We start from the raw sequence: 17,862 nt of genomic DNA on the forward strand, positions 1-17,862 counted from the left end.
ACTCAGGCTCTGGGAGGGGAGGAGAGTCTGGGGGTGAAAGCACCAGGCAGGTGCGCCTCCCATCTCCATCACTGACTGTAATGCGGAATGAGGTGGTGCTCTGTGCCTCGGTTTCCCCACCCTGCTGTGTGGCCGGCCACTGTGGCTTGGACCCCAAGTTTGGGTTCAGGGGCAGCGGGAAGACACAGAGCCCACCCCCCCCCCGAGAAGAGCTCTCCCGGCGGGTGCGTCATGCGTTCTGTACTCCCCAACGCTACGCCCCTCACTCCAGCTCCCAGCCCCCATATTGAGCTTCCTTCCCCCTCCACAGCTCAGCTGACTCTCAGACCCCCTGGCTGCACCTTTCCCCAGCTGCCAGCCCCTTCCTGCCCCACCGGCGCGACACGCACTCTGTCTCGCCTTGGCAGTGGGGGACACTGGCCCTGCACTGTTGACACTGCTAGCCGCAGCCTTGTGTCAAAGCCCCAGCAGCCGTTCGCACGGCTCAGTGGCTATTACAGATGTGCGACGCACCACAGGCCATTTGACCCTCAAAGACCCCCACCAGCCAGGGGCTGTAGGGAAGGCTGTGCAGAGAACCCTCCACTCCCAGCACTGGGGAGTATTTCCTGTACGGTGCCACCTCCTCCGCTGGCAGGGCGGGTACTCAGCCATATTATTGGTGTCCTACAGAGAGCCGGACCTGAGCTCAGGGGCCTGCCCAGACACAGCTGCAGCCCCCCAAGGAGCCTACAGTGGCAACGGACCATGGGTAGGAAAAGAAACTGAGGCACAGAGCCAGGAAGAGGGACTTGCCCAAGGTGAGACTAGAACCCAGGCTTTGGGGGAGCCCAACCCAGCACTACCCACTGGACAACACTGCTCCTCACCCTCTAGGATTCCAATGCTCCCTGCAGCTGCTCTTTGCACCAATCCCTGAAGGACTGACCCTTCTAGTGCAAATCCCGGGTCAGCCTGCTTTGCACTAGGACAGAGGCTCTCATAGGGAAATTGAGGAGTCCCCTGGGGAAAGGGGGGCTGCAGCTGCCACCTTAGTGAATCCTATCCCTGCCTATTCCACTGGCGGCCCGGAGACTCGGCCTCCAATGGGACCAGCTCGAGGGTCGGGGAGAGGGACACCCCAGTGGGAACGGACACCCGACCCTTCATGCCCGTGGCTCCTTCCCCACCAGGCTGAGGATGCTGGCCCACTTCGCAAGGCAGGCCGCTTGGTGAGTGCAGCAGAGCCTGGGCTGAACCGAATGAAGCTGAACCGCCCCTCCGGGGAGCCACTGGCCCATGCCGCCCCTGCCTCTTGTGCGACTCGTGCGTCACAAGAGCTCTTCACCATGGCCGGGAGAGCTGGCGAGTGGGTCCCAGCCAGCGAGCAGCAGCCGCACAGTTGGTGCTGGAAGGACGAAAGGTTCCTCTCCCCAGGGCTGGGCTGGGCCAGGCGGGCGGGGGGGGCGGGGGGGACAGACACAGCCTGAGCAAGAGCTGGCTGCCTGCTTCCAAGGGGGCTAAGGGGCTTTACCCAGAGAGGTGCTGAGGGGGCGGAAGGGGCTGGCTGAGGCAGGGAGGGGAGCTTGGGCTGCTCTCCCAGGTGAAGAAGATCTGCCCCCGTGCTATCCTGACCAGCCGCTATGGTGGCAGACGCTGGGGAGAAGGGGCCCTGGTGAGCACCGGTGACAAGTAGGTCGGGCTATGGGCAGCTCTGCCCTCTGCAGCTCTCTGGGATGTTGGCACCAGGCTCTCGCCAGCTGCTGGTTCCCCCCCACCACCACCACCAGCAGCTCAGGGGATCAGAGGAGCTTGAGAGAATCCCAGCATGCCCCAGGAGCAAGGGTGCTGCCCGGGAGCTTTTTACAAGTAGGGAAACTGAGGCATGGCAGGGGAGGGCCTCTCTCCAGAGCATACAGTGAGTCAGTGATGGAGCCCAGGAGGCCTGATTTCCAGGTGCTCTAACCACTACTCACCGCTCCCCTCCCTGAGCCAGCCACAGAGGGGTCCCTGCCCCAGCCTTCCGGAGCCCGCTCGCATCACAAGACAGACGAGAAGCCGGGGGTCCCCTGCTCTCCTCGGGCCTGTCTGACAAGGGGCTGTGATGGAGTGGGGGATACCTGTGTGTGTGTGTGTGTGTGGCTCACAGAGGGTGTGGGGCTCCTGCTGAGGGTAACCCTGACAACCAGGTAACATCTTTGTACTGCAGGCAAAGGAGGAGGTGGAGCCTGAGGGGTTTGAATTGGAACTGGGAGTTGAAAGCAGTTAGTCTGGGCTGAGGGAGAGAGAGACAAAGGAGGGGGCAAGGCCCCAGCTCTGGGGGCCCCTCGGGGCCTCCTCTCCCCAACATGAATTGGACTGGCTGTCTCTGCCTGCTGCACTAACTCCTCTGTATGATGCTGTGTCCTGTCGGCTAATAAACCCGCTGTTCTCCTGCTAAGTAAGAGACTCTCCTGCCTGCGGACAGGGTGCAAAGCTTGGGGAACCCCAGAACCCCATCACATTGGTGTCAGGAGTGGGATGTTCTGCACCCCGAGGATGGAGCATCCAGCAGTAAGTGACCGGGGCCCCGGAAGAAGTGGGGCCTGCGAGACCCAGGTGTACTGAAGGGCAGTGAGGTGCAGTTCCCCAAGGCGGAGAGGCCTGCGGCCGAACCCAAGCAACTGCGGTCGTGGTCCTCGAGAGGGGGTGTCACACCCGAGGAGGGGTTACTCCTGGGAATCTGTTGGAGTCGGTCCCAGAAGGTGGAGGGGCCGAGAGCCCAAACCCCAGGAACCAGTAACCCCTGAGGAGGCTGACGCTGAATGAGTCCTTCCCAAGACAGTGTGCTCATGGTCCTTGAGAGCGGGTGTCACACTGAAGAAGGGGTTCCGCTGGGAGTCTGTTGGAGTCGGTCCCAGAGGGCGGAGGGGCCTACGGCCTAACCCCAGGCAGCTTGTGACCCGCAAGGAGCCTGGCACACTGAAGGGATTCTTCCAGGAATCGTGGGGTGCAGAGGGCATCAGCCTAAGAGCCTGCAACCACGCTGAGCAACTCCACTGTGAAGTGGCAGCACCTGGAAACTGAAATCAAGATTAAAGAAGCTGGACAAGGCAGCGTGGATGTGCAGTGGCAGAGCTGAGGGTTAAGAAAAATCCTGCAGAGGTGAGCCCAAATCGGGGCAGGAAACCCTGGACTGCCTGGAGCTCTGAACCAAGTGGCCTGCCACAGCTCAAGGAGGGAAGGAACAATTCCAACCCATCATCTACTAGTGGCCAAGACAGACCTTCGGAGTGTTTTCCAGGCCTGGGCCAAGGAAGGTGCCTGTGTGTCTGTGCAGGAAAGCAGCTTGTCCACTGGGAATGGCAAGTTGTCTCTGAGAGAAGCTGCTCCACCTTCTGTGTGTGTGTGGAGACCAGCCGGGGGGACTGGGAGAAAGGAGAAAGTGTCTCCCATTGTCTGTCTGTGTTGAACAGCAGCAGCAGCAGCCTGGGGAGAGAGCAGAGCCTGCATTTGGAAAAGGTGCCAATGAGGAAACTAGCCCATTGTCTGAGGAAGATTCACCAGCCTGGGGTGGCTGGAGAAGAAACCACCAGGAAAAAGCATTCCAGGTGTCTCTCTGAATCCAGCCATGGGGGCTGGAGCAGAGGGAATGGCTCTGGGATGGGCAGTGGTGTCCCTGCTAAGGACACTGGTCCTTGGTGCAAAAAAAGTGCTTCTGCTTCTGGGGAAGTGAATCCTTTGCCTGAGCCTGTGGGGGCTCAAGATGGAGCCAAAATCCCAAAGCTGGATCTGAGGGCAGCTGAAGCCCAGATGGGAAGTGGGCCTGCCTCTGTGTCTCTCAGGGGGGATGATGCTTTAACTTGGTCTGATCCAGTTAGTATCATCAGGAAATCCCAGAGACCAGACGATTCTGGTACTTGTTCTGTGCCTGATGCTAAGGTGTTACTGGGAGGGGGTGAGAGGACTCTGTCCGACCAGAGTCATCCTCTCGCCAGGACACAAGAACAGACGGGCAATGGAGTTACGCTGACTGATGAAGATAAAGGAGCTGGTAGCAGAACGGAGGAAAGGGACCCTAACCTTCTGTCTGGTGGTACTGGCTGTCTGCCTGGAGGGGGATTACGTGGGAATCTGCCTAATGGGCCAGAAGTGATCCTGGGTGTAGGTAAAACCCAGGAGCTGGTTGTGGCTCAAGGGAGCAGTGCCCCTGTGAAGCCAGACGGGGTGAGTTGTTGTTTGGGGGAGCTCTTAAGGAAGAGAATTTCCCTGAAACTTTTCCTAACCCGTCTGTGGGGACTGCAGAAAATGGGAGTGAGGTGGAGGAGAGTGAACAGGAAAGGTGCTTGTCTGTAAGAGCCAGAGCAGCCCTTTGCCTGGGGAGAAGTTTGTTTCAGCTCCTGATGGCCAGGACCTGCCTAAGTGTGAAACCACTGGCTGTGCTCTGCAAGGGTCCAAAGCAGGCAGGGTAAAAGTTTCTCAGGAATTGGAAGTTGATGCAAGTAAAGTAAAAACTATCAGGGAGTGTGAGCAGCCCTGTGAGAACCAAGTAAAACAGCTGCACAGTCAGTCTCTGTAGGATGCAGGAGAGGGCCAGCAATTCCCCATCTCCAGATGGTGGAAACACTTATATTCTTATACTGGACTCCACTTCTAATTCCATGGGAAGGCAGTAGTTGAAGGGGGAAGGATAAAGGAGCTGTGGTCCTGGTGGGCCAGTAAGGGATAAACAGGGATTCCTCCATGTGAATTCTGCGTCTGGAACTCACAAAACAACTCGCAAAAAGGAGTTTGGTTTGCAAATTTCCAGGATGGCTGGGAGGGGGCCGTCTCCCTGAGATCATCAATGGCCCAGCTCTTGTTAGAAGGGAGGGCACAGCCAGAGAGATCAGATTTCCACCCCAGGGGGCAAGAGAAAAGATTAAAACTTGATGGTGCTAAAAAAGGCCTCAGCCATTTATCCCCAAAATACCAGATTCTCAAGGATGTTGCACAAAGGTTGTGGTCTACCAAAGAGCAACGTAAATGTGCAGTTGCAATGGGGTTGTTCTGTTACTCACGCTGACTGCTGTAACCAAGGGGTGCTGCTACCAAAAGCTGTAGAATTGTACCATGCACTGAATGTTTGGAAAGAGCCATGTAACATAATAACATTAATGTAAAAGCATAAGTTGTATGTTAAAGGAGTCTGTAACTCTAAAATGTCACCATTGTTCCCTGTAACTAGTCTTGCAACCTCTCACATGAGGAGGAACATTCCAAACCTATTGTGTGGCATGGAAGGGGAAACTGAGGCACACAACCATTTTGGTGGTCTGGCTAAATGCCAAGGGTGGAAGCATTTGTACCTTCCTTTACTGAACTGTAACTGAATTCCAAACATTGGCTAAAGCAGCTGTATGGACTGGTGGGCAAACAGGGCAGGGCCCAGACCAGAAAAAAACTATTTAATCTGTTGGTGCTGCAGCATCTGTATGGGCTCTGCCTGCCCGACTTAAGAACGTGGCTGATGGACCAGAGAGAGAAGCAGGGAGACCGACCAACCTAAGGAAACTAAAGGAACTTGCCCGTCTGCATCACATGAAAAGGGCCAATACCAAGCTCCTAAGTTGGAGCCTCTCCCAGCAGAATTATAACATGGAGGTGGTGCACATCAAGGGGAGCACTGAGGCTGCAGCCGATGCCCAATCATGAGGGGAGGGCCCCAAACTTCCCCAGGTCACTAGCTGAGTGACCCCGCTCAGTTCAGTCTGGAAGGGGGGAGAGCTGTGATGGAGTGGGGGATACCTGTGTGTGTGTGTGTGGGGCTCCTGCTGAGGGTAACCCTGACAACCAGGTAACACCTTTGTACTGCAGGCAAAGGAGGAGGTGGAGCCTGAGGGGTTTGAATTGGAACTGGGAGTTGGAAGCAGTTAGTCTGGGCTGAGGGAGAGAGAGACAAAGGAGGGGGCCAGGCCCCGGCTCTGGGGGCCCCTCGGGGCCTCCTCTCCCCAACATGAATTGGACTGGCTGTCTCTGCCTGCTGCACTAACTCCTCTGTACGATGCTGTGTCCTGTCGGCTAATAAACCCGCTGTTCTCCTGCTAAGTAAGAGACTCTCCTGCCTGCGGACAGGGTGCAAAGCTTGGGGAACCCCGGAACCCCATCACAGGGGCTGGGGGTGCCCGTCCCTGGGAACCCAGCTGGGCCCACCGCTCACGGACTGGACGCCTGCCTATCGCCCAGGGGCTACTGCAGGGCCGGCTCTCCCCTTGGTTATCTCCAGCCTTCCTCTGGCCTGGCCTCTCCTGCCCCTGCTCCTTGGGCAGCCGGAAAGGAGGACCGTGACCGCCCCACGCACCCGATAGGGCCTGACACCAGAGCCAGCCTCTCAGGCCAGCCTGCCTCCCTGTCCTTGAGCCTGGGCTGACCTCGCTCCCCCGCGGGCGGGGGGAAGGAAGGCTCCTTAGGGCCGGGCATCGCAGCCGGGTGGGCTCTGGCAGCGGAGGGGCCCCATGGGGAGCTCAGACATGCGGCCTCCTGCCCCCCCGGGCACATGGCGGTGGCATGGGGAGACCTGGCCAGTCCCGTCCTGCCCCAGGCTCGCCAGGCGGGGGGGCGGTTGGCAGAATATCCCGGCGGGGGGGGGGCACACTTGTAGTACTCTGAACACCTCCCTCCTCCCCTCCGGGGGGAGCGCTGGGGGGCAGGGTGCTGCCCTTCAGCCCTCGCTAGGGGGCAGCAGCGAGCTGCCTTTGGGAGAGTAAGGCTGGGGGAGGGGGTGGCCGTGGGGCTGGGGTGGGGCTCTTTCCCTCCCTGTGGAGCTCCCGGGCCTCTGGGGCGCGCCGCGGGGCTGAGCGGTGGAGGCGCGACGCGTCCCCAGCCCCACTGCCCCGAGGGAGGGCAGCGCAGGACTGGCGGGCAGAGAGGGGAGAGGCAAGCCAGGACTGAACCCAGGAGTCCTGGCTGCCCACCCCCCTTGTTCTAACCACTAGACACCGCTCCCTGCTGGGGATGGAACCCAGGAGTCCTGGCTGCCAGGCCCCACCAGCTCTAACCACTAGGCGATGCTGGTGCATGTGCTGGAGATGCCGGGTGGGATGGGCCCCCCACCCCAGGTTCCCCACAGCCTGGCGTCCCTCCAGCCGCTGCCTTGGGCTTCAGGACTGGCTTGGGGCTGGAGCGCTGTCCCCGCTGCTGGGCTGCACGGTGCTACTCGCGGAACCCACCTCCCCACCCCTGCTGGGGGCAATTCCCGGCTCCCACCTTTGGGGAGAGGGATCCCACTCTCCCCCCCCCGCCCCCTCCCTTCCCCAGCCAGGGAGTCGCCTTCCTCCCTCCCCCACTCCAGGCCTGGGAGCCACCTTTGCCGTAGGCCCCTGGGCTGGGAGCAAGGGACGGGGCTTGGGGTTACCATGTGACAGCCACTCGGTGCCCCCGGGGCCCAGAGGGAGACTGGACAGGGCCCCTTGAGTGCTGACTGTCCCCACGTGGGCAGCCCCAGCTGGGCTGGTGGACGGCCCATGCCAGGTCCCCAGCTCCCAGCACCAGGGGATCCCACCAGCCCAATTCTCTGCTGCGTGGGCCCAGACATCCCCCCAGGGCCTTGGAGGTGCCTCAAGACAATGCCTGGGCCGCTGTGCTCATCTCCCCACCAAGGGGCGCCCTCCACAGCAGGGGGAGCCGCTGGGGGGGCCTGGGCCCCAGCACCAGCTGCTCAGGGCAGAGGTGGGTACCGAGTGCCAAGGCAGCGGAGCCCGGCCAGCCGGGGGCTCGGGGGGCTTGGACTGGGGGTTGGGGCTCAGGCGATGGACCAAGTCAGTCCAGGTCTCTGAGCTGCGTGGCCGCCAGCTTCTCTTCCAGTGCGGACTTCCCGCACTGCGGGCGCAGTGCCAGCACCCCCGCCCAGGGCAACGGGCCAGGCACGGGGGGGGGGGGGGCACAGACACACGGCAGGGTTACACAACGCTGAGCGCACCGCTCACAGCCGCACTGCACACAGCTACACAACACAGTGCACAGCACTGCTCACGGCCACACAGCTACACAACTCACTGCACAACACCGCTCACAGCCTCACTGTCACAGTTACACAACACAGTGCACAACACCACTCACAGGTGCACTGCACACAGCTACACAACACAGTGCACAGCACTGCTCACAGCCGCACAGCTACACAACTCACTGCACAACACCGCTCACAGCCGCACTGTCACGGTTATACAACACAGTGCACAACACCACTCAGCCCCACTGCACACAGCTACACGACACACTGGACAGCACTGCTCATGGCCACACTGCACACAGCTACACAACTCACTGCACAACACTACTAACAGCTGCACTGCACACGGTTACACAACTCACTGCACAACACCGCTCACAGCTGCACTGCACACAGCTACACAACTCACTGCACAGCACCGCTCACAGCCGCACTGCACACAGCTACACAACACAGCGCACAGCACTGCTCACGGCCATACTGCACACAGCTACACAACTCACTGCACAACATTGCTCACAGCCGCACTGCACACGGTTACACAACTCACTGCACAACACCGCTCACAGTTGCACTGCACACAGCTACATAACTCACTGCACAGCACCGCTCACAGCTGCACTGCACACAGCTACACAACACACTGCACAGTACCACTCACAGCCGCACAGCTACACAACTCACTGCACAACACCGCTCACAGCCACACAGCTACACAACTCACTGCACATCACCGCCCATGGCCACACAGCTACACAATGCAGTGCACAACACCACTCACGGCCACACAGCACACAGCTACACAACACAATGCACAACACAGCTCACAGCCACACAGCACACCACTACACAACACGCTGCACAGCACCACTCACAAACACACAATGCAGTGCACATGGACACACTACACAGCACTGTTCACAGCCGCACAGCACATAGCTCCAGGACACACTGCAACCGACACACTGCACAGCACTGCTCACAGCCGCACAGCACACAGCTACACAACACAGTGCTCACAACACGCTGCACAGCACACACCAATGCATTTCACAACTACACAACATGAATCGATGCTTTATGCAGACATGGAACACACATGCACAGCTACACAACATCCAGTGACACTGCACCGCACTGTGGATACTAAACTATGGTACAGCTACACAACGGACACTGCCCCACACAACACAGACTGATGCGCTGCACAACTACACAAAGTACACTGCTGCATTGCGTGACACATGCAACACACGCAGCCACACCGCACAGGCTGGCAGAGCCCCACACCCCACAGCCCCACACTGGCCACCTCCTGCCCTGCCCTCCCGCTGGGACCGTCACAGGCTGGCCGCACCTGGGTATCTCACACACACACACACGCACACACACACGGCACAGTGCTCTACCCTGCCCCACTTGTCTCCCCATCTGCCCCACCCCATGCCTTGCTGCCTGCCCCCTTACCTCCTGTCACCCCCTCACCTCTGCACCCAGCCCCTCCTCCGCGGCCACCCCCCAGCCCAGAGCCCCCTATCCAGCACTGGTTCCTGTCTCCCAGCCTGGGCATCAGGGCCCACTCTGAGGGGGGGGCTGAGCTGCAAAGGGCACTGGCAGGGGGTGGCCCAGGCCCCCAAGGGAGACCAGGCAGCCAGGCCCATGGCTAAGCCACCAGGAGGGAGCATGGGCAGGTCTGCTCCACCCCAGCCCTGGGCACAGCTGAGTCCAGGATGCTGCTGGCACTGGGAGCAGCTGCCCCGGCACAGCCTCAGCTCTACTAATGAGCAGCGGGTGCCAGACGCATCAGTTGTGCCAGGCGGGTGCCCCCTGCTGCTTTGCACCCAGATGTATTATTCATCCCCCCACTCCCCATAAGGCACCCCCCCAAGCCCTGGCTCCCCTTGGAGTAAGCTGCTAATGAGCCGCGGCCCTGGGGGCTGCAGAGGAGGACAGAAACTGGTCGGGACTGAGGCCAGGGGCCCCCTGTGGACAAGCTGGGCAACCCCAAACACCAAGGGGGGGTCCGGTGGGGGCGATCGTGCCAGGGCAGGGCCCAGCTCCGGAAGTTCCCAGCCCCCTCGAAAAGTAAAGTTCTGCAAAGTGGGGCCCAGAGCAGGGGCGGTGGGAGCACAGAGCGGGGGCGCCCACCTGGCGCCTCCTTCCTCTAATTGAATGGCGTGGGACTGGCAGCAGCTGCTTGTCCAATGCCGGGCACCACCTCATGCTAAGCAGGTGAGCTTCAAAGCTGGGCCTATGCAGCATGAGCAAATTGGACCCGTCAGGCCGGCTCCGTGCAGGGCCCTGGGTCCCCGAGCAGACCCCTTGCCTGCTTCCTTCCATATCCATCAGCCGGGTGGCAGGAGAGGAGATGAAACGGGGGGGCGGGGGGCTGGCCCATCCCCGGGGCCCCCCCAGCTGGCGCTGCTTGTTCAGAGGCTGCGGCCCAGCCCTGCATAGTCCCGGCAGCTGGGGTGGGACTCAGCACAGTCACTTGGCAAGGAAACTTTCTGTGCCAGGGAGCCGGGGATGAGGCCACAGGCTCTGCAGGGTGGTGGGGGGTGCACAGCCTGGCAACGTGAGGGGGTGTGAGCCCAGGATGGCACTGGGAGGGGGGTACAGGGCTGTCCCCGAAACAGCGGCACCTCTCAGCTTCATCACTCAAGCCTGCCAGTCCTGCCAAAACCCCTCCAACCCGACCACTGCCCCTGACAGCCCAGCCCTGCCCCCTCCCCCAGCCTTGCCAGTGCCCCTCACTCCCGACCCACAACACCGGGGGACACTGGACCCTGGGGCAGCACCAAGGGCCTGGGGCCCTAGCAGAGCCCAGGCAAACTGTGTTTGGGGGGTACATTTGAACCTTTCCTGGGGGGGCTGGGTGAAACCAAGGGGCTGGGGGAGGGCACCAGGATTCCTGGGTTCTTTTGAAACATGGCAGGCTGCAGGCACCACCTAGTCCTACCTAGTCCCAACTCAGGGCAGGGAGGGAACCCACTGGTCAGAGTTAGAGCTCCTGGGTTCCACCCCCACTGGCTCAGCACTGGGTCCGCCATGGTCTGTGCCTCGGTTTCCCCGCTCATATGCTCCACCCTGGGTCCGGGGGAGGGGAGGCTCCACCACTGGCCCAGGATGGGTGCGGAGAGCCCCTGGGTGGAGGGCAGCAGGGGCTGAATCAGCCTGGGGGCTGGGAGCCAGGTCCTGGTTCTCTAGGTCCAGGAGGGGCGCAGGATGTGGGGTGGGGGAGGGGCTGGGAGCCCGGACTCCTGGGTTCTACCTCCGGCCTTTCCCTTGCCCCGAGATGTCCTGGCCAACCCCCTCCCCCTCCCCACCCCCAGCGCCCTGCCCCGGCTCTGATCAGGGCCTGGGGGGGCCCGGGCCCAGGCGGGGGAGGGGCGAGGCTGGCGCTTTGTTGCCGCAGTTCAAAGCCAGGCACCGGCGGTTTTGCACTTCAAAGGGCGCAGCTGGGCCCGCGCGGGACACGGAGTAACTAACAGCTGGGATCGGGGGGGAGCCCCGAAAGCCCCCGGCCGCGCGCACCGCCCCCCCACTGCACGTGCGCGCGCACCAGCCCCCACGCACGCCCCGGCTGCAGCAACCACACACACACACACACCCTGGTGCAACTGCACTGACACAGCACTCGTGCAACTTCGCACACTGGCTTCAGCAAGGGCACACACACAACGCTGGAGCAAGGGCACACCCACCTGCTGCACTTGCACGAGTGCAACGGTTCACACGCAGCCCTGGTGCAAATACGCACAAAGCACTGGTGCTCTGGCACAGAGACACACTCCAGAGCAGCTGCGCACACGCAGCACTAGTGTAACTGGGTGCACACCACTGGGGCAGCTGCGCACCCACAACACAAAAAGTGCAACGGGACACACAGCACTGCTGCAATTCCGCAGGCGCGTACCTGCTGCCATCATGCACTTTTGCACATGCAGCTGCCACCACATTCTCTTGCACGTACGCACACGTGCACCTCCCATTGCTACACGGACACGCGCACCCACCTGCAAGTTGGGGCTGATCTGCCTTGGAAACAAAGCTCCTTCCATGACTGCCTTTGAGAGCCCCTCAGTACACACACACACACACACACACACACACACACACAACTGTAACCATTGACCCACACAACCTACTCCTACACACCTGCCACTGACCTACACACGCACTCACATGTGCCTGCTGCGGAGCGTTAGGTCCACACACATGCAAAACTCACACATGTGCACCATTGCTACACACACACACACACACACACTGGCTAGTCTTTCTTCAGGAACAGAAGCGGGCCTGGCAGCCCCTTCCTTATGGCACAGGGGCCCACTGTAGGGCACCCAGCTGAGAGCGCCCAGCACCAAACCCCTGCCCGCTGAGCCCCAGGCTGTGGGGCTGGACTGGGTTGCAGCAGCCGCCCGCAGGAGCTTTTCCAGACGAGGGCTGGTGCCACCAACACTCAGTGTGAACATGCTGCAGGCCCGCCGGAGTGAGAGCCAGCCGCATGGCGGGTGGGGGGGGTGTGGCTGGGGGATGGGGAAATACCAGCCTCTGGGGCTGGGGGAGGTGGCCTCGTGGCTCAGAAATAACCCCTCCCCCAATGAAAGCCCCCCCCCCATGGAAAGTGCAAATGGAGGGTGTCCGCCTGGGGGGCAGCTCAGAGCCAGGAGACAAGGCAGCACAATGGGTCATTTGCATCCAATGCTGCACACCCAGGCCTGGGCCCACCTGGGCCCAAAGCTGGGTGGGAGGGGCAAAGGAGTGGGGGAGGGTTGGATCTTTGCTGGCTCAGGTCCCCTCCCCCGCAGGGCTGTGGCCCCCATCTCCTGCCCACTCCTGGCTGCTCCTTCACCAGAGCTCATCAGCCGGGCGGCACGGCGCATGCCAGCCAGGCCTGGCTTCAGCCACTGTCGCCAGGCCCCTGCCACGTGGGGGGAAGGGCTTGGACCCTGCAGGCACCACCTCCCCGGCTGGCCACACAGACACTGCAGGGGCCACCCCCAAGGCCGAACACACGGACACTGTAGGGTGTTAACCCCTGGCCAGACACACGGATGCTGCAGGGCATCGCCCCCTGGCCAGACACACAGCCGCAGGCCCAGAGCCAGTTCGAGGTAGGAGGAAGAGGCCAGCTGCCCAGGCTTGGCAGTGACCCCTTGAGAGGCTTTGGGGTGGGGTCCATCCACCCTACTGAAATTCTGTCCCTCCACCAGTCAGACTCCTGCACCTTCCCCCAGGACATTACCGCAGGCCTCTGACCCTCCCCAGGACAGAGCTGAGCCGTCACACACCCCGCCCCAGCCCAGCTGCTCTGTGAGGGGGAGCTGGGGGCTGGTTCCCTCTAAGCTGAGTATAAGGGTGGCTGCAGCGGCAATGTTCAGGTGTGGCCCAGCCGATTAACAGAAGCCCCAGCCAGCAGCAGGTTTCTATGGGTGGTGCACATCCAGACAAGCATTGGTGCACGGAACAAAATTTATTCCACCCATGGATGGAAAAGATTAGCGGGAACAGCTCTGGGCCGGGGCCGCCCCTGACGTGTCTGCAACACGGGCTGCGTTACCAGGCCTGGCCAAGGCGCTGGGCACAAAGGGAGCCGTGGAGGATCCCTGGCAACCGGGGGGGGGGGGCCTAACTGGGGCTCCCGATCCCAGGCTGCCGGGAGCCCGTGGGCCTCCCCCCCAGTCCATGGCTGCATGTCCAGAAGGCAGGAAGGGGCCGGCTGGGGTGGGCAGCAGCGAGAGGCAGGAGAGTCCAGTGGTTAGAGCCGGGCTGGAGCGTCCTCTAGGACCCCTGAACTAGGCAGAGGCCCAAGGAGCATCCTGGGACTTGGAACCCGTCAGGCCTTCTGGCCCCATAAGTTCCCTCCCCTACCCGGGATGCAGCCAGCTCTGGGGTGAGTCCCAGGCCGGCCCCGCCGCTGGGCTGGCGCGTCCCGCACGCCAGGGGACCCCTTCACCGCATCCAAAGCGCTCAGCCCCCCCTCACTCCCCCCCACGCACCTTTAAAGAGATAAAACGAGCAGCCGGAGCGCTTCGCACCAGCCCAAGCGGCCCCTTTGCTTCCCCAGCACTGCCCAGCGGGGGAGCCCGGCGCTTCGCCGAGACCCAGCCGGACCCTTTGAAATCCCCGCAGCCGCCGTAACGATTGATTCCCTCCCGCACTTCAAAGGCGCCCCCCCCCCCGCGCTCCTGATTGGCTGAGCGGCCGCCCAAAGTTTGCGCGCAGGAGGAAAAGCGCAAAGATGCGGCCGGGCCGGGAGCGGCGGAACCAGGCGCTGCTGAAGACGCTGCGGGGAGCTGCCCAGAGCGCCCGGTGGCCGGCCCGGGAGGACCCCACTGCCCGGTCTGGGCGCAGGTAAGGGGCTTCCCTTCCGGCCGGCGGCGAAGGTGCTTCCCCCCAGCCGTGGCGCGGGGGGGGCGTGGGCCAAGGGACCCCCCTCCCCACCTGGAGCGCGGCGTGCGCCCTGGAGAGCTGCGCCCTGCGCCACGGAGAGGCGAACCCTGGGGGGGTAATACTCCGGGGGGCCCCGATCCTGAGCACGCCCCGCTGGGTGGGGGCGGATCCCTGTCAGAGGCCAGAGGGGGCGGCTTGGGGGCAAAGAGGCGATTCTCCCGGGTGGCGCTTTCCGGGCGCTTGGGGTCCCCGCCGCGAGCCGGGCACAGGGCGCAGCCCTCGGGTGAGATCCGACCCCTGGGCCGCGGACGGGGACACAGAGGCGGTCCTGGAGCGGCCCGGGCGCGCGGGACCAGAACCCCCCAGCGGCTGGGGCTTGGGGTCAGGGCTGGGGACCCCCCCACACACACACCCGGCCACACGTGCCCGGCTCGTGCTGCCAAGAGGCCACGGGGACTGGCGTGCGCGTCACGGGTGTTTTCCCCCGGCTGCGGCTCCCACCGGGCTGACCCCAAGGGAGGAGCTGGTGGCCGGGCTGCTGGGACCCGGCCCGCTCTGGCAGGGGTCGGGGGTGTCTGGGTCCCACTTCAGCCCCCCTCCCGGCTGGGATGGCTGACTTGCCCCTCGCGTGGATCCTGCCCGCATGTACGTGCCAGAGCAGCGCCTGCGCCCAAACCACCCCTGCCCAACGCGCGAGGGCCAGCTGGGCGTCTGCCCCGTGGGGCAGGACCCCCGACCTCTGGGCCAGACTCTGCCCACCCCAGGCAGAGGTGCTGGGGAGGGGGCAGTGGGGTCTAGTCGCCCCAGGCATTGTGGTATGGACGTGCCCTTTGCTGGCGTCAGCCCCTGGCACATCCTCTCCTGAGGGGCTCCCTGATTTACTTCTGCCCTGAGGCTGATCTGCTGGGGGGCCCCAGAGGTTTGGGGGCGCACAGAGCAGCTGGCACTTCCAGACACTCCGGGCTCCTGAATCTGCTTGTATGCGCTATGGGGCTCCCCACACGCTGCCCCAGTAATGCCTGTGCCCCCTGGAAACAGGCACACATCCTGCCCCTGGAAGCTGGGAAGGGGCCGAGCCAGGGAGGGGTCAGTGCTGCTGGGACCTGGGGCCAGAGATGCCCCCCCACCTCCCCCAGAATGGGGCCGGGCTCTGGCAGGAGGCTCTATTCTGCAGAGCTGGATGGGCGAGTGGGCCGGGGCTGCCCCAGGCGGGTGATGCTGGGATGGAAGGCAGAACCGGACGCTGCCACTGGGGTGGCACAAGGGACTGGGGGAGATGGTGCCCAGCCCAGCCTGACACTGCCTCTCCCTGCCCAGGACAGGACCCCTCTCTCCTGCTGCCCACCAGCTGCTCCCTTGGCCCTGGCAGCGGCCAGGGTGCCCACCTCCAGGGACTCGCCCGCCTATGAAGCCGTGGGCCCCACCGCCGGGATGTTTCAGCTGTGGGGCAGCGAGGTGCCAGGCGGCTCCAGGCTGAGTGCCCAAGCCCCGGCCTTTGGGCTGCCCAAGGCGCAGTACCCAGGGCACATGGCCCCCGAGCTGCCGCTCACCCCGCCAGCCGAGCCCACCTGCTCCTTCGAGCTGTCGCCCGTCAAGGTCTTGGCATCCCACGGCCTGCCCAGTGCCCACTTCCCCGAGGGGCAGGACTACCCCGGCTTCCTGCCCTGCCCCGGGGGCACGGCCGCCCGGCCCCTTGGCCCCGCTCCCCCAGCTGCCACCACCCCAGGGGGCCCGGCAGACAACGCCCCCTGGTGGAGCCTGCAGCAGCCCGTGCCCACCTTCCCGCTGAGCCAGCCCCTCCTGCTGGGGCCACAGCCCCCCCTGGCTGCCCTGCTACACGGCTCCCCCAAGGGGCTGCTGGGCCCTGCCCGGCGCTGCCGCTGCCCCAACTGCCAGGCAGGTGCCGAGGTGCCCGGCCGGAAGAAGCAGCACCTGTGCCACCTGCCAGGCTGCGGGAAGGCCTATGGGAAGACATCACACCTGAAGGCCCACCTGCGGTGGCATGCGGGCGAGCGGCCCTTCGCCTGCGCCTGGCTCTACTGCGGCAAGACCTTCACCCGCTCGGACGAGCTGCAGCGCCACCTGCGCACGCACACCGGCGAGAAGCGCTTCGGCTGCCAGGGCTGCGGCAAACGCTTCCTGCGCAGCGACCACCTGGCCAAGCACCTGAAGACGCACCAGGGGCGGCGGCCCCAGGCCCAGCCGGGCACCCTCGAGCCAGAGTGACGGGCGGCCGCGGTGGGGGAAACTGAGGCACGCGATGGGGCGACGTGGGCGGCGGAGCAGGCCCAGCCGGGGACTTCCCCCCCCAGCAGGAAAGGTTCCTGATCCGGCAGCCTGGGCTCACCCCAGGAACGTTTGGAGAGAATCCGGCTGGTCCTGAGCGCTGGGCCCCCAGCGCCTGTGGGTGGGACTGGCATCACTGGCTGGGTGTGTGTTCCCCGGGCAGCCTGGACACCTCTTGTCACGGGAAAGAGACTGGTGGGATGAGCTGGTCAGCGCTGGGCAGTTCCCAGGGAGAAGGCAGCCTGGCAAAACCTCGGCTGGAGGGGACCCCCGAGCACCCCAGAGAACTGTGGAAGCCCCCCTGAGCACCCCAGACAGCCCCCAGAGACACCCCAGCAAATACCCTGGAGACCCATGGAGCTGCCCTCTCGCCAAGTGCTGCAACAGCTGGGGAGACCCTCCTTCCCCCACCCCAAGCACCCCAGAGAACTGCAGAGACCCCCCCGAGTGCCCCAGACACCCGCAGACACACCCTGGCAAATACCCTGGAGACCCACGGAGCTGCCCTCTCGCCAAGCTCTGCAGACAGCTGGGGAGACCCTCCTTCCCCCGAGTGCCCCAGACACCCCCCCCGGAGACCCCCCCAGTGTGGCTATGTATGAACCCCCCCAGCACTTCAAGTCTCCGCAGAGGGTTTGACCCCCCCCGCCCAGCACCTGGAGCAGCATATTCCCAGCACACACACTGCAGCTCTGCCCCCGCACCCCCAGTCCCAGTACTGCTGGCCCAGCTGGAGGCTCCATGGGGGAGGTGGCGGTGCTGGGCCCCTCCACTCCACCCCTCCTCCATTAGCCAAACTGCTGGGGGCGGGAGGGGCCAAGGGAGCGGCTGCCAACTCCCCCTGCCCCCGCTGCAGCCGGTGCAGTCGCTGGTGACATCACAGGGGGCAAGTGAGGTCACACACACACGTCTGACATCAGCGGGGGGGGGTGAGCTGCCCCCAGAGCATGACCCCCATTAAATGCCTGTCACCACCCAGCCACCCTGGTCCTGTCCCTTCTCTAGGGCCCCGGTGGGCGGGCAGGTGGGAGGGAGGGAGGGGGCCCCGGTTGCCTGGGGGTCACCCTGCTCGGTCCAGAGAACCTGGGGGGGCAGTGTGGTTGAGGGGCGGAGCCTACGTGAGTCTCCTGCCCCCGCCCCCGAGGTGAGGGAGGGTGCTGAGCCCGGGGGGGGGGGCCCTCCTGGGGATTCTGGGCCCATCCCCTCATTAACCTGGGGGTGGGGCAGAG

At 63.5% G+C, this 17,862-nt stretch overlaps 1 protein-coding gene across 1 annotated transcript; it reads left to right on the forward strand.

The window, feature by feature from the left end:
• The first annotated feature begins 14,221 nt into the window (after window positions 1-14,221).
• Window positions 14,222-17,054, forward strand: LOC142003295 (transcription factor Sp5-like). Its single transcript, XM_074980110.1, has 2 exons — window positions 14,222-14,308; window positions 15,665-17,054. The coding sequence occupies exon 2, from the start codon at window positions 15,779-15,781 to the stop codon at window positions 16,571-16,573; it is 795 nt and encodes a 264-aa protein (XP_074836211.1). The 5' UTR covers window positions 14,222-14,308; window positions 15,665-15,778; the 3' UTR covers window positions 16,574-17,054.
• Window positions 17,055-17,862: the final 808 nt, after the last annotated feature.

Source organism: Carettochelys insculpta, chromosome 29 (genome assembly GCF_033958435.1).
Source record: "Carettochelys insculpta isolate YL-2023 chromosome 29, ASM3395843v1, whole genome shotgun sequence".
NCBI classification, from domain to species: Eukaryota; Metazoa; Chordata; order Testudines; family Carettochelyidae; genus Carettochelys; species Carettochelys insculpta.